This window comes from Sinohyriopsis cumingii, chromosome 17 (assembly GCF_028554795.1).
Source record: "Sinohyriopsis cumingii isolate HCF-2022 chromosome 17, ASM2855479v2, whole genome shotgun sequence".
Taxonomy (NCBI): domain Eukaryota; kingdom Metazoa; phylum Mollusca; class Bivalvia; order Unionida; family Unionidae; genus Sinohyriopsis; species Sinohyriopsis cumingii.
In genome coordinates, this window is record NC_142977.1 from 43,721,571 (window position 1) to 43,739,036 (window position 17,466).

Below are 17,466 nucleotides of genomic sequence, written 5' to 3' on the forward strand. Positions count from 1 at the left end.
ACGTTCTGTGGGTAACGTCTACACTTATTTATCGGCACAGTAATTCGAGTAATCTGCTTTGATATATGTATCCGAAGATAGGAGCTATCGTCCCTGTTCCATATATTGACATCAATTTATAATTATACTTTAAGGTATGTACATTGCATTTCTAAATAGAATTCCATTGGAATTATGCACAACAATGTATCCTAAATTCACAGTTTCAAGGTTTTATTTCTTATTCAGAACACATAATATTTGTATACCAATGACGGGTTCAATGCTGCTTTGAGCGAACTTTAACTCAGTAACATGTTGGATTATGTATATCCGAAAGTGGTATTGAAAGCGGATGCTGCTGATAATGATGATGATGATGATGTGATAACTAAATTCTTAGAACATTGATGGTATGTGATTTTTTAAAATTGTATTGCAGGTCCACCTGGTCCTCTTGGTCCTCCTGGTCCTAAAGGATTCAGTGGTCGACCAGGTTTACCTGGTCCAAAGGGTGATACCGGTCTCCGTGGTCTTCCTGGTCCTGCTGGTCCTCCTGGTGCTCCTGGTCCTCCTGGTCCTCCTGGTCCTTCTCGCTGAAATTCTCTAATCCCAGATCTGCCTCAACAATTATTCCTCGTAGTTCCTGATTACGACTAACACAATTCCTCCTGACATAATTACTAGTCCACTTACTGACCTCATCAGATTAATAGAACTGATTATTGAATATATAAATGCAATTAATATTTTTCTTCTTGTGACTAGATTGTTTATCATAACGTGAAAAGCTCTTTGTGTAAGGCATACTATGCTTGCGTGGAAAATATTGTGTTTTAACCAAAACAACTTCTACTGGGCCTACTTTGTAGTACTAGACAATTGAGCTGAAAAGACGTCATCATCTTGACTATGATCTTAGGCTTTATTAATGCAATAATATACAGAAAAATGGTTATCTCATTTTGAAGTGTTCTGAGAAATTGACTAAATTATCTTCATTTTAGAATTAAAAAAACTTCTGCATCGAAAGTCTGAGTTCCTGCGTTTTATCTTTTCATCTGTATTTCGTTTGTTTTCTTATCTTTTCGCGTTCTATTTCATGTATCCCTAAATCTCAGATCCCTCATCATTATTCATATTTACAAAGTACCAAAGTCATACTTTAAGGTTTCAAGCCAGATGTCTCCTTCTGGAACAGAGTGCTATTATGAGATGTGCAGAACAGTACAACATGCTAGTGGTATGCATGGACAAGCGATGTCACTCGTCTCGGCTCTTGTTCGATGAAATCTATGACATATGTAAACATTCAAAGAAATTTAGATATTTACTTATTTAACAAAGTTTTGATTGCTAGTACTATTACATGCAAAGTTTATCTTTTATCTGTAAATAACCTAAAAGAAGCGTTTCATTTATACCTTACCAATGAACGATTTAAAACAAAAACATATGCCAAATACCATTTCTTTATATTTCGTTATCCCTAGTTCATCCATTGTACCAACTTACCTAACTACTTACGTATGTTCTATTCCCACTCTCTTCCTCTCTTGACCCTAGTCATTAATGTGCATATATTCTGAAGCTTCATTGACTATGAATAACTTGATAACGTGACAAATGTCTAGAACCTAAATGAACTTGCTTTGCCAAGTTATTTTCCGACTGGTTTAAAGTTTAATCAGAGTTAAAGAATGTCACCTGGGTGATGTCATTCGGCCTTGTAAGCCCATTGCCACAATATTCTTTCAATTGAGAAAATAAAGACACGATTGGTCGACCTTGGTTCAAAACTATATAACAAGCACTATACAACTTTTATATATGATCCTTTATGTTGAATTTGTGAGATATTACGAAATTTGGAGAATGGAGTGCCACATACGTTTCAAAGAGGATAATAATGTTCAAGAAAAAGTTCATGTTTCGTGAAATGTATTTTTTGGAGCGAAGTTCGTTATTTTATACTCTCCGAAAAGAATTGAATTCCCGGATTTATGTGACATAATTTCCTCCTCATGCTGACATGTAGACATTATTATAATATTAATGTTACAGAAACCCCTGTTCCTCACAATACTTTAGCAGACAAACACAGAGGTTACCTTAACGAACCCTTAACTCGACTTTTTCATGCCTCAGCCTCCTAACAAAGAAGCCGTCTCTACCAATAAAGCTGGACGGAGAAGTGGGAGGAAGGTTTGCTCCTAAAGTTCAACTGTTTGTTGTTGTTCTCTTAACAAATTAACATCCTATTATTTTCTAACTTAACAACACCTGACAAAACTCTTGCAGATTATGTACGTTCTGGAGCACCAGTTTCAGTTAACTTATGAGTTCTCCGTTGATTACTCCACTCCATTTGAATTCAATAGTACTACAAATGCATATGAGATTACTGTTCCCTGCCTAAATTGGGGAAAGAGGTGGTAGTAATTATCAAATTATATTTATCACTTATTCACGAACGCTGAGAGAGACTTTGCTACTGGTGCTAAAATACAGTACCTGAGAGATCTGGTAATATATCTGAATCATACAGAAATATGAGCGAGTGAATTGTTGACAACCCGAATAATGATCTGTACTGGCTGGGGCCCAGCCTATAGATGAAGACGTTCAGAAACATCGAGGTACTTTGGCAAAAGCACGTTTCACAACGCAGAAATTTTCGTATTTGAATAGTGAATTAGAATCCAAAGGTTTCTTGTATGAAGATAAAATTGACATATTAAAATTCTTATATCTTCCAAACCTTCGAATTATCTCTAAACTAGGAGATTTCAGGTACCATTTTTCTATGGTAGATTCTTCGGGGATATTTCAAGATTTCGACCATTTCCGAAGACTAAAGAAGTATATATATTGAATGAATAACCATCACTAATCCATGAAATTTCGACCTAAATATGATATGGGATATATCCATTTCTTAGATATTGTTATCTTTAAGGGAAAAAAGGAAATGGAGAAGTGTTTTTGCAAGGAAACTGAAACATAAACTGCTACATAGAAAGTTGTTTTCTCCCAAGGGAGAAGAAAAATCTATGATATACGTAGATAAAAAATAATTTTTGATACATAATATATGCTTGTCCATATCGGCTTTCACTCCCGGATTACTCAGTCTGTGCCTTGCGACGAGTAATAGTATGATTGTTCCATTATTTTAAATAATTGAAACTTGTTTCTACCGTTTTATTTTATATTCTCGATTCTATAATGTGAAATTGTTCAGGAACGTTTAAATGCCCAACGCTTTGCACACTGCCCATCTCGTTTCTTACCTATTGGTCTTGTATCACATTCATTTTGCTTGGGTCTGATTCTTTCTGGCTGTACGTTTAGTAGTTCTTCAGCTTAATTTGGACAGATGTCAAAATCAAACTATTTTTGACAAGATCAACAGAACCTAGTTAATCTCACATACCCACATTGTCCAAGAGTCAGTTGTGTAAAATTAGTAAATAACTAAATATTAATGAAACGCTGGGCTTGAATTCTTAGAGTCTAACACTAGCATGGAGTATTCATATCAGTGGTAGGTTTGACTGACCACCATTTTAAACTAAGCGCTACATGTGAGTGGCAGAGCAACCAACATCCTAGAAGAGTATATATACTCGTCATACTGTAGGGAATATGAATTTCTGGCAATTTTCATAGCCTATTGTTGTTTTATCGGCTTTTTTCTCTGCTTGTCCCAGTTTCAAAACTCATGTAGACTACTAATATTTCCAGTGACACTAATAGTAATACCACTGTAATAACTGAATAAAACGTCTTTCTTCTTAATTCACATTATATATTGCTTTTCCTTATTCCACGCCTTAGCACGTTGATTTATAAAAAGTATGTGACAGTCTTATGGGCTGAGTTAAATGATAATTTCAATATCACGTTACACACAAGATATTATTAATGCTGAAATAACCTAACTATGGAAAATGGGATTAAAGATTAATTATATACTGATGTTAATTGACCATGTAGTCAATCAACGAGTCAATAAACAAAAAAACCAATGAAGCAACCTCTCATTCGGTCAGTTAACTAATTTGTCATTAATCTACAAAGCAATTAATCAGATTGCTATCATGTGAAATTACTTCGAATCAATCCCCTAGTGATACAATGTCAAAAAAGGGTCCATATCAAGACTCTATAAAGAGGGAATATGGCCCATACGTATACGGAAGATGCAATCTTCTCAATGCTTTTGTGATACCCAGTGCCATTTATCTATCCGATAATTTGTTGCATTCTCATTTCCGTTGCGTTTTAGTGTGGATCTTCGATGTGGCTTTGTTGCTTGCTCGAGTTAAAGTGTGGCTGGGTAGTCTAGTGAAAGTTCGTAAATTGGTTTAATAGTTAAAAGCTTTATTAAGCTCAAAATTTTATATCGACACTGGAGATCGTAAACAGCTTAATAAAGCTTTTCACTATTTTGAATTGTGATGGGATAAAGATTCATTATTCATATTTGGCAACTCAGAAACGGAAATATCAGTGTAGTAAATCCAAAATTAAGAGACCACTCTATCTGGCAGCCTGCTTGTGTGCTGGATGACATGCGGAATTGTATTTCGGGCTTTAAAAAAAACAATTATACCCGATGTTGTTTTTCAGAATTCAGTCTTCCGTACTTAGTAAATTACGGGTCTTTCAAAAATATTTAAAAGCGACTATTTAGTAATAAATAAAGCAGATAAAGGAAATGTACGAGAGGTGCTTTTTCGTTTAATTTAGAAACTGCATAGTGTATTTTTATGAACTGCTAAATAACTCTTTTAGCAAACTACATGTGTGCAAGGACAATAGGGATCTAAGTGTCAACAGCTGAGACCAATATGTATCCTAATATACACATAGGTGTATGAATACATTTAAGCTCTGTACCGCATACCTTGACATAGCTTTGAAGGTAGCTTAAATCTGAGACCGGAAGACAAATATTGTTTTGAAGGTTAAACATTAAATAACAAAATTATAGGGACAATTTTACGTGAATGCAGTTTCCGAAAAATAAGTAGCGTCAACTTGCCACTAAATATATCCAACGTTTGTGAAAGGGCTCCATATTATAGGAAAGACACCTAACGATATTTGTGTCTCTTCGTATAAACGTTTATTAAAAGGCTGAAAATGTCAATGTAGAAGTGTTTCACTTCAAATAATAGAGGAAAAGGTTGAGATTTTATAAAAGCCCAATGAAGAATACAATACAACTCATCAATAATCAAAAGGAAGTCAGCAATATGAACACACAGTAAAGATATTCACATAGATGTGTATGCAGTCATTTGAAGATTTTGACTAATTTCAAATTTCATTTACAACTACTCATCAAACATGCACTCTTCGTTCGCCGAATATGTGCCACGGTACATGTTAAGGCGGCAGAAAACAAAATTCCGTCGCAAAGACTCAGTTGATATCGAAACAATTGGATACCATGTAAGTGAATGAAAAAAATATACTAATCACGGTATGTGTTGTTACCGATTTTTAATAGTTGCTTTCAGACAGTTTTTATATAGAAATTGAAATTCAACTAGGCCAGATAAGAAAGGTAGAGGCCGTTGTAAATTGTTACCAATGCAACAGAATAAAATCTGATAAAGGCAAAGGTAATCAATATGAAATGAGTTGAAAAGTTTGCGTGAAAGAAATGAGACTAACATAATACCAAGTTTAAAAATTTAATTAATGGATTTCAGATTAACTAAAAATATAATATGAGGTACACGCTTGTAGTAATTAGAGATACCAATAATTCTGTGTATTATGTGTGTTTGGCCCTGTTTTGTATTATATGTATTAAAGTACTAATAGTTGGCTCGGAAAAAGTTATTTTTAAGTCATGTGTGGTCTTTTGGTGAGTATAACTATTTTGTAGTGTTTGTGCGTTTAAGACTATTTCAGTTGACAACTATTGTCTTGAGGTCCTTGGATATAGGGGAAAACAATCATCCTCAAGGCAGAATCGCGCAGGTGTTTGATTCGCTCGGTAGAGACCCCTTGCTTGTAACAGTACCTTTACATGATGACGCTGTGTACAAATCAAATAGCAGTAGGCCTGATACAAAGCAATGTAATTTGATATGCAATAATCTTGTTAATTCTATCATAGCATGTCTGGAGACACGTCAATGGTAAAAGAATTACATGATTGATAATGGTGATATATATAAAAAAAACTATAGAGAGAAGAAGAAAAAAAGACAACGAAGGTGAACATTATGTAGAAGGTGGAAAATTAGGATGACGATGTTTCCATTGTTGCGTTTGCAAATGCTAGACGGTACTCGGATGTTGAAGGAACACAAGGCAATCACGAAGTTACTTCCGGAATGAAAACAGTATAGACCATGAAATAAGCAATAGTTTATTCTGTTTTTATTGGTTTCGGAATCTGCTATGGATTATGGTTTGAAATTGCTTACTAACCATTGATACCTATTTAAATCAAAATGTGATTAATATTCTCCTACTGTTAAACAAGTAAAATAACATGTCAATCACGGAAAGAAACAATCAAATCAGCATTCTATGATAACTAATTTATTATACCACTGTGAATACAAGCTACTAATTTGCTACGTTTTCAACCAGATTTGTGTTATGTCGTGATCCTTCTGTGGTAGGGTGACAATGGGATGGAGTATGTAGGATGAAAATTTGATGTACACAGAACAATTCTTGATATAGTCCTTCCTATCGATGTAGTTTCAGCAGCTGTTGTTACGCACTATTCATTAAAAGTTGCTGATTCTTCTGCATAATCGTAACTTGTTGCTAAGTTTATAACTGATAATTCTTTATTTGTTTAATGAAAAATTTCCGAGTAATTGTGTTCGATACCCAGCTATGTGCGCATTGACGATGTCATTACTTACCAATTATTAGTTCTTCAATCTGTTCTTGACACTTTTTGAACGTCGAGTTAGTTTTGACAACTCCAGCAAAATGTGCCTAATCTCTAAATTCTAGTGTATGCATCATAAATAATGCTTCTCGCTTGTTTGAGTAAATCTTGTCTCTGCTTTCTTTCACGTTCATCAAGCGGTGGATTTATTTATATTGTTTGGTTCTCTATTTCCTCAGGCACTTCCATTTTATTTCCCTTTCTACAACTATAGGTCCAGTTTCAATTTAGAGCGACCGCTCCGGTGGCCTAGTGGTTAGAGCATCCGCCTCGGAAGCGGGGGTCGTGGGTTCGAGACCGGGCCGAGTCATACCAAAGACTTACAAAAATGGTTCTAACAGCTTCCTCGCCTGGCGCTCAGCACTAAGAGGTTAGTGTTAGGATTGGTCGGGATAATGTGACTGGGTGGTACATCATGTTACGTGTCTACGGCATGATGCCTCAGTTCTAAACATCATATAAACTGCCACACTCCAGATATCGTAGCGATGTTACTGAAATATACATGCATAAAATGAGTGGGAAAATATTGCTTAGAAGTTCTATTGAGCCCTTGTCTTAAACATTATTTCCCGAATCTCAACAAGTCAATCTGCTGCACCAGTTGAAATAATTGAAGCTGCTTTACACATTCATAATAACCGCATCACCATTTTAGCAGATCTTGTAGAATATCTTTATTTTGGCTAATAGATTTAGTTCACAAACCGCGAGTTTGATTCTCATGTAAGTTTTTCTTGTTATAAGTTTAACGCCATTTTTCAGCACTTGATAGGCTATCTATGGCTGCATGTATAATTGGTGGAAGAAGAACCCGGTAAGAACAACCGACTGGCAGGCAGGCATTGACAAGTGTTTCTGCACACCCACGTTGGTCGAGGCCGAGATTGAAGCCTATGCGGACAGAATTGTCATTGATAAGTGAAGACGAGCGCCTTAGATCACTCAGTCTCCAGGTTTCCCCACTATAATAAGTCAATCTCCGTAGAATAATTTTAATGATTTTAAAAGTAGAAGGAAATTGAAGATCATTATTTAACTGCTATTGAACAGATTAAAAGCGAAAGAGCTAGCACAATCTCAGAATGCCGTAAAACACGTTAGGAGAAGAGAAGAACTGATGATGACAAGAATGTTTTTGCATTGTTCTGTCATTAGTATGTTCACGGGACTTAATAAGTTGCACATTGAATTAGAGAAATAAAAAATCACTATAACATCACCAATATCACCTGTTGGAATCATGTTGTTGTTGTTGTTGTTGGGTATAACGCCATTTTTCAGCACACGATAGACTATACATGGCGGCCAGTATTAATGGTGGAGGAAGAACCCGGGAAATCCCCTGAAAGAACCACCGACCCTCGAGACGCTACTGGCAAGCTTTCTCACATACCCACATTGGCTGAATCCAAGACTCGAACCCACGCAGACAGAGGTGAGATGGCAGTGGTCCGTAACGGATAGCGCTTTAGACCACTCGGCCACTCGGGGCCCCTGGTAATCATGTAACAAATTAAGATACAAAAGATTGGTAATAATGTTTAATGAAACTAAGCTATACAACGGACGTGATTTAATATATATATATATATATATATATATATATATATATATATATATATATATATATATATATATATATATATATATATATATATATATATAAAATCAAATATGCTTCAGAACGCTTTGCTGGATGCAAGTAACATGCAATGATTGCTTTAGAAGATCATGCAATACAGATATAAACAAGTTTTCAGGATTATATACAATTGCTAAAATTATTTATGTGCAAAATGGTGACAATTCCATTACCCATATATTATTAGAAGTTATAAATTAACATAATGCTTATGCACTGAACACACGAAAACAGTCAGAATAGTCTAATGTAACTGAAAGAAGGAAATACATAATATGTGGAAGAAATTAATATTTTTGGAGTGGGAACCATATGACATGGTCCTACTGGCCAATTTAATTTATTGTGCACGGAATTCCATAGTAATAACACAATTTACCATTAAGCAAGACATTACTACAATAGCAATTAAGATTAGAATTGAAAAAGCTAATGACCTTGTATCTACTGGAAGCATCTCTGTTTTCGATTAATTTTATCGTAATTGAGCTGATGAGAAAGGATGATTATAGAGGACTAGGATAATCGAAGAGTATCACAGATAAACGACATAGTGTATGGAAAGAAGATGGAAGGCAATGGACAACTTATGTGAATTATGAGTGTACAAGGTTTCTTATGACTCATTTCTTAAATAATATGGACAATAATTCTTTCATACACGATTTAAGCGATCCCCATCGTTGTAAGTCAGACTTAAATTATGTTATACAACGTCCTGATTAGTAAGTAAAAATACAAAAACAATTTCCATCAATTTGTAGTGTTTCTTGGTGTGTATGATGCTTACATTTGCTGTTTCTGTTATTAATCGTTCTTTATCAACACAACATGTGTGTGTGTGTGTATTTGTGTGTGTGTGTTTGTGTGTGTGTTGTAATAATGTACCAAGCAGGAGGAAGTGGCATTCAGCCTGCGAAAACTAAGTTTTATGTCTGTTCTTGGACCTGTTCTCTTCATTCTGTACACTCAGTCACTCTCAAGTGTCATAGATCATCATGCAGTGTCTCACCAATTGTACGATGATGCCACCCAAATATACAAATCTTGCCACCCAAATGAAGTTGATGCTACCATCCAAGGTGTAGAGAGGTGCATTTCTGATGTGAAATCATGGATGACATGTAACAAGCTGCAGAAGAATAACGATACAACTGAGGCCATGCTGATGACAACACGAAGACTTTCTCATTCACATCCTTTACCTCAAACAATAAATATCAGCAACACCAACATTAAATTCACACAATCAGTACGAAACCTAGGTGTTGCTCTGGACAGTACTCTCACATTGCACCAACATGTCATGAACATCTGCAAGGCTGCATATCTTGAGCTGAGACGTTGATGCCACTAAAACACTTGTGTGTTCATTAGTACTTTCAAGACTGGACTATTGTAACTCAGTTCTGTCTGGTTCATCTCAATATCTACTCCAAAACGTTCAAAACACAGCTGCTCGGATCACACTTAGAGTACCACGATCAGAGCACACCTACCCGCTGCTCTGCACCCTACACTGGCTATCCATTCGATCCAGAATCAAACACAAAATTTGTTCTGCATGCTACGTTTCACTGATGGACTTACTTACCTACCCGACCTCACCCATATGTACACACCAGCAAAATACTTATGCTCCTCGTCTGACAATTGTATACTCATTATTCCCACTATGAAAACAAAGTCATATGGACAGCGTTCTTTTGCATATCAGGGCCCAGAAACGTGGACTGAATTGCCCACTGAAATTAGACACAAAGACAGAGTGATCACATTCAAGAGGGCTCTGAAAACTCACTTATTTCGACTGCAAGAACAAACTTAAAGATCTAATAATGTTTCGTACCTTAAATATTCTCAGCATGTTTTTTTTAAAAATTTCTAATTTCATGGTGTTTGATTTTGTAATCATATCATTATATGCTTTTTATCTTAGAGGTGTTGTATAATGTTGTAAAGCGCTTAGAGCTTCTAAAGATTAGGCGCTATACAAAGTCCTCATTATTGTTGTTGTTGTTATTATTATTATTATTATTATTATTAATTATGAAAAATTGAATTCTTGTTGTCTTTTTGTTATAAGAAAGTGGATCGCCGCCATTGCAAATACTATAGCTTTGATGATTCTTACGTTTGATACTCCAGGATGAGCATGCAGTGCGTTTTGATAGATGCATAGAGAGTGGACAAAGAGATCGAAACAAAATTCATTTCAAGAATGGAACAAGTTTAGAGATAATAGCAGTTCTACAAAAGAGATTTATTCAATAAGTTTTCAATTATTGCAACAGTGTACAGAAGCCAATAAGCTTTTACTAGATTAACAACTAGGTTACATAAATTAATGACGTTCATTTAATATCGTTTGATTTGAGAGGTACATCTTATTTTGTAGAGGTCTCAAAATAGCTAAAGCACAACAATATATACCCTTCAAATCAACAGAGACTACAATGGTGATGCCCACGAGAAGTTCAATTGTTTTGCTTCAGATGATCAGGCAGAGATTCAAAACAATCGGTGCGTTGTCGTCAAACGCAATGTAATTAATGCATTTTTGGGGGTGATCATTGCTTGAGCACAATCTGATGGACACTGAACAAAAATAGATTCAATAACATCCTTAACATTATCATCTCTTCATCTTTACTTTACAAGACTTACTATAGACAGCAGTTAAACAAAGACGAAAAGATGCTTCTGATGAAGGAACACTAGAGATACTTTGTAGTTTTCGATTGTGGGAATGTTGATGTTGATCAAAGTTAACAACTATCCTGAGAAGGTCATCTTTTGGTGGTAGACAATTCGAAACATTAGTTTTATTTGATTGATCAAAATTACAACTCTGTGACCAAACATTGTGAAATGATACGCATTGTTTGGAACTTTGTATTAATAGAGTGAAAACAATTGTCGTTGAAAATTATGTGCCAGGACAGATTGTCAATCCGTTGAAACAGAAAAAAAACTTTAAATGTAATTTTAGTTTTCCTAACATTACAATGTTTTCACAAGTCCATACAGTAGTAATATACGGTATTTACGCGTCCAGATAATATTATTGCAAGATGTTCTCGTGCTTATTTTATCCACTACGTAACATATATTATCATGAGAACATACTTTCTTCGTTTGATGTAATGCAATTCGTGAACGGTGAATGTCTTGAGAAAAAGAATAATTTGATTAATTTCGTTATATTCCAATAAACTATTTTGCTACATTATGAATTTTAACTTTTGTTTGATCACATATAATTTAATTCCTTTGCAAATTTTCTTTTCATCGTCATGAGACCCTAATGGAAGCTATGTCGGCATCGAAACACAAAATTGGCTTACTGATGTACTGATGGGCATGCGCAAGAATTTGTCAGGAGGGATTGGGGATAAGTCAAAATGAAGGGATATATTTTATTCTGCACAATGAACTTTCTCTAATTCCGGGGAGCTAGGTCGGGTACTTTGATGTTCTAACTAGTTCTTTCTTGAATACACCATTATCTTTTCTTTAACAAGAATCATTTCATTTAGAAATACGATATTACCTTAATACCCCCATATGCAGCCCACAACCTGTAGCGTCATCGTCATAAAACTTGACTCCATGCCTTACCTATTCAATATAATTTAATATTGTCCCCAAAGGTGCTTCAATTCATAATTCTTTGAAAGTTTTGATTGAGTCATTATCATAAAATGTTTAATAGACTAAGGCAAAAACAGGGATATATAACTATATGCATATACGGATAATATTATATGCTGTCTTTTGTAGTTCTAGTATAAGAAATGAACAAGTATAATTCTTAAATTCTTAGTGTGATGGAAGACAGCTATCTCAATTTTTATTTGGCACGCAGCTACTTTTCAATCAATGACCTTTTCAGCACAAATTATGACAAAGTAAAGTCATTGTGAGTTGAAAACATTTCTCAATAGCGAGACTTTAAAGGAGAGTAATCTATGTAGTAAATCCACGATTTCCAAAATTAAATTATTTTGCTTGCTTTCTATGCTGTCTAATATAATTTGGGGAAATATGCTCATGTTTCGTAGTTGTAGGATATGTAGGATCAGGGGATACATGTGATATATTTATTTACACAACAACTGGGATATTTAATTCTGATGGCACATCTGGGTATGATCGAAAGGTCAAACCATATTTGCGTATCGTTGCTTGGCCCACATAAAGGGAGGTCACTCTCTGGTGCGACTGAGACCTGCTGCAATCGTATGATAGAAAACAAGTTTGACTTTGAAGCTGCTTCGAGGGGATAAATAGGAATAAACGTAACATCTGTATTTTGTCCGGTTCGATATTCTACATCATTAAATCCTTAAGTAATTTCCTTATAAATGCCGATTTGATGTATTCATGAGATGACAGTAAGAATATTGCGTGCAGCCATACTTTTCGACGATACATCAAATGACCGGTTCCAAACACTAAATTCGTCTAATTTCCAATGTGTGTGAAATTTATCTTGTTTGTTGTACATTTTGTCATTCTTTTATACAATAACACACATATATTGAACATGTATTATCTTACTCTTCATTGTGATGCTTGCCATTACAGTTTCAGTGTTGTAACAATAATTGGTAGGCCTACTTGTTGACTCCTTAGAGCATGCCTAGCGACCGTGTTTACGACTTAAAAGAGTTTGATATTTAACATATAAGAGATGTTATGAAAATGCTTTTTATTTTTTAATGCTTGAGTGTTATCCAATAGGCAATGCTGATTAAATTGTACGATTACTCCCACATTTTATGACTGACTGTAGAATATAAATTTGGCACAAGTTGATCTGTTCAGGGCGCCGGACAAGCAATAATTGGCCAGAATTATAGGACATGATTAATTTCAAAGATTTCAAAAAGGATCGAAATTGGAAATATCGTAGATGGTTGTGGGTAGATATGGCTTCCATGATCATCAATCTCCAGCAAAATTAGTACTGTATCATGCAATAGTTATCAGCAGAAATGAGCTAAATAAGACTAAAATGCTAATAATAGATATAACAAAAAATGCAAGTCAATTAGCTTCTTTTTCTTTATCATCAATAGTAAAACTGATATGACATCATTATTACGAAAATATGAGTCAAGTAAATTCCATCAAATTCAATTTACTGCTATTCATCCCGGCCTCATGAAATGTAATATAGTTCCACACAAAGCAGAGACGGCTCTAACTCACCAAACAAAGAAGTTGATGTATATTTTAAAATATTTACACTGTATGCCATCCATGCCTTGTTGAACTGATATCGTAGCGTTATGAAAGCCAGTATAAGATTGTCTATGTGTACATTACATAAGACTTTATACTGATATTTTATAGCTCTTTTCTTGTTGGTAAGCATTTTATGATATTTATACTCAATCAAGCCAACAAGATATCACATGATCACTATTTTGGTCATTACGAAACTCTGTAAGTTATGGATGGAATTAAGTTCTATGTCGGTGGCGATACAAATCAAGGGTTACAACAAGAACATATTAAGACACTGGTGATGAACTCCGCCCCGGATTCTTCAAATCAAACCTGTGTAGTATATCAATATGTCAAATGATTTTCGCTTAGCACATCCCGCCCAAATCCGCAAAACATCCTTCAGAGACCTGGGAGTACATCAGTTAAGGACTAATTTCAGGTCAGGGTCGAAATTGTTTTCATTTCGAAACTGATATCAATGAAACGGAGCTTTGCAAGAGAAGTTTAAATTGTGATACTACAAAATTTCAAATGAGAACTGTAAAGAAATTGTCGAGTATAAACATAATAACCAACAGATATATTTTCTCGAATCATATGACAGTCACGAGATGCACGACATCAAATTAGCAGAGTAACTGTGTTCGCACGGTGATCAATGTATTTAGTTGATAACACATGCATGTATTCATATACGCATTATCACCTTGCTATACGTGAACACCTTGCCATGTTCAGGAAATTCAAATTACATTACTTTCCTTCTTTTATTCTTTTTCTAATCATCGACAATCTCTCCTGAACATCATTGTGATGAGATCATGTTCAATTAATATAATTTCTATTTCGTTTTTATCCTTGCTACACAAGAGTGCCAAATAAAGTGTATTGTTCTACAATCTGAAATCACCAAGTTGTACTTTTGCACAATCAAACTATGTTTATATTTTAAAATGTCTACTACCAAAATATGACCCATGTGGCTCAGTTACCTTAATTTCAAGTATCAAAAAATCGTACAAACTGTTAGATTTACTAAAGATAATTGTGTCGTATCTCCTAAAGAGAATAATTTTGAGTCGATTGTTTTCAATGTCAACTTGACCATCTAACAAAATAATTTTATATCCTGTGGGTCAACATTTTAGTATCCATTGATTTGAGAGAGGATGCATTGTTGCGCGCTGGCTAATTTAAGATCTCTACCAAGTGGTATTATATATATATATATATATATATATATATATATATATATATATATATATATATATATATATATATATATATATATATATATATATATATATATATATATATATATATATATATATATATATATATATATATATATATATATTGTTGCTTAATTGTAAAACACTCCATCGGGCATTTAAGAAGACTTCGAAGGTTTCTTCTTTATAAAAGTAGTTCTCAACGCGTGGACACCATGACTGTAATGACCTCGGACAGCCAGACTGAGGTAGAAAAATAGGATGAGCAATGCAGCTATATTTCTCGGTCATGTGGGTGAGAATGACAACTATTATCATTAAATAACTGTTAGTTATATTAGTAGTTGTAATAGTCTAAGAAATATTAGTATCAGTACTAGGAGCATGTGTGGTTTGGTTCAGGTCCTGGACGTCGTATTACAAGGAGCTGTTTGTTAATTCTATATTTGAGCCAACGGTGCATGGAAGTCTGTCTACTTTACCAGATGTTGCTCGTGTCATAACCCTCATTTTAGATCGGACAGTGTGCTAATCCAATCAATTTTACTGACACATTTTGTTCATCATCTGTATCAGAAGTTCATTAACGAAGCACAGCTGGCCAGATGTCAAATGGCTGCACCATATAAAACCCAACTATCCGATCTGCTTACTTCACAGATACCACGAAGCTGAATAATCCATGGTGGAAGGGAAATAAAAGGCACCAAGAAAGACTTCACTTTACACTTTTCTATTTTCTAACAAGTTTTAGTTATCTTCATTATTGAAACTGTAATTTCACTGTTTTCATGTATGTCTGTCTTAACCGTCATGTCTTAAGTTATACTGCTTGATAATGAGTATCTCGTGTCTCCACAAGGAAATTGTTCGACTCTATTATTACTGACTCAAAACATTAGTAATCTCAGCAAATCCAGCATAACTGCAGTTAGACGAAAAATAACTGCAAATATACCTCAACAACTACCTCCATCACCTCTCTCACTCTCTCTCCGTGCTACCTACAATTGAAAACCTCTAATACTTAAATCTACTTTATGATTTAAGAGCTTTTTGTAATACGAGCTGAATTAATGGGTGGGCGAGTGTAATATGGTTAAATATTACGTAGTGTAGGTAATGTTTAAAGTTGAATATTATTGAAAACGTCATTTAAACGTTAGGGTACTTTGTGTTTTCTGAAAATGTATTTATTTGAGCTAAAATAGGCATTAAGATATTATATTTTATGCGCCATAGATCACGGCATTTTGATAGTATTGTCTTCTGCATTGAAATTATCCTGTTGTTTGAAGACTGAAAAAGACGCAACGAGCGTTACCGCTTTATATACATTGGTTCTTCCGTACAACGCAGCTGGCAAACATATCGATTCCAAGTAATGGTGGCTGCCATATTTATCTTCTTCCAGTCAACCGGGCCCCTTAATTGACAGTCATATTATCAGAAAACACGTTACTCGATGGCTAGCAAGCTTTCCATATTGAAAGTACTGCTATGATAGGCACTGCTAATAGCAAGGAGAAATACAAACCCATCTGGGGGCCCCGAGTGGCCGAATGGTCTAAAGCGCTCTCCGTTACGGATCACTGCCATCTCACCTCTGTCTGCGTGGGTTCGAGTCCAGGATTCGGCCAATGTGGTTAAGTGAGAAAGCTTGCCAGCAGCTTCTCGTGGGTCGGTGGTTCTTCCCGGGGTTTTACCGGGTTCTTCCTCCACCATTAATACTAGCCTATCCTGTGCTGAAAAATGGCGTTAAACCGCACAACAACAACAACAACAAACCCACCTGAAATGCATATTGTAAAATGGCTGATTCGATTGTTTACATTTTGCTTCTATTCGTCACACCTTTTTCGGCATTTGCTTCTGCAAGCCTTAATTCGCCAAAGTTTGTATCTTCGGGTCTCAGCAGTCTTTCGTTTTAATACCCGTCTTATGATAATGAAAAATAAACCTTTTATGTTGCATAAATGGGACGTATAATGAATTTTTTTTCAAATATGCATTGTGATGACTAATTATTCGGGGAGGGAGAGGGATATGCCATTTTAACACTGGACTGAAGAAATTACCTTTTGTCCTTGTAGAGACATCGGGGATGTATAAACCAGGATACAATGAGGCAGCTTATTGTGGCTGTTTGTCTACATAAAGAGAAAATGTTGCACCAAAATCATGGAATTCATACATTTTACATAGTATTCTGTTGTAAATATGCATACTTGAGTACCTCGTGTTTTTATGATATGTAGCTGTAACCCCTTGTTCGTGTTTTCGTAATGTACTGTAACTTGGCCTTCCTTTTGGGGAGATCAGGCATGATTCTTACGACCTCGCAGGTATCACACCATTATTATCTCCTTAATGGAGTTAATCTCTGTCCCACTATTTTGTTGTTGTACCTAATAGTGTAAGAATGTGTTAATATCTAC

General features: G+C 35.1%; 1 protein-coding gene across 1 annotated transcript in view; it reads left to right on the plus strand.

The window, feature by feature from the left end:
* The window catches only part of LOC149778520 (uncharacterized), a 98,518-nt gene that overhangs the window by 46,087 nt on the left and 34,965 nt on the right, over positions 1-17,466 (plus strand). Inside the window, exon 6 of the mRNA XM_089938351.1 lies at positions 422-574. Within this exon, the coding sequence (XP_089794477.1) occupies positions 422-574 (153 nt within the window). The remainder of the gene's footprint in view (positions 1-421; positions 575-17,466) is intronic.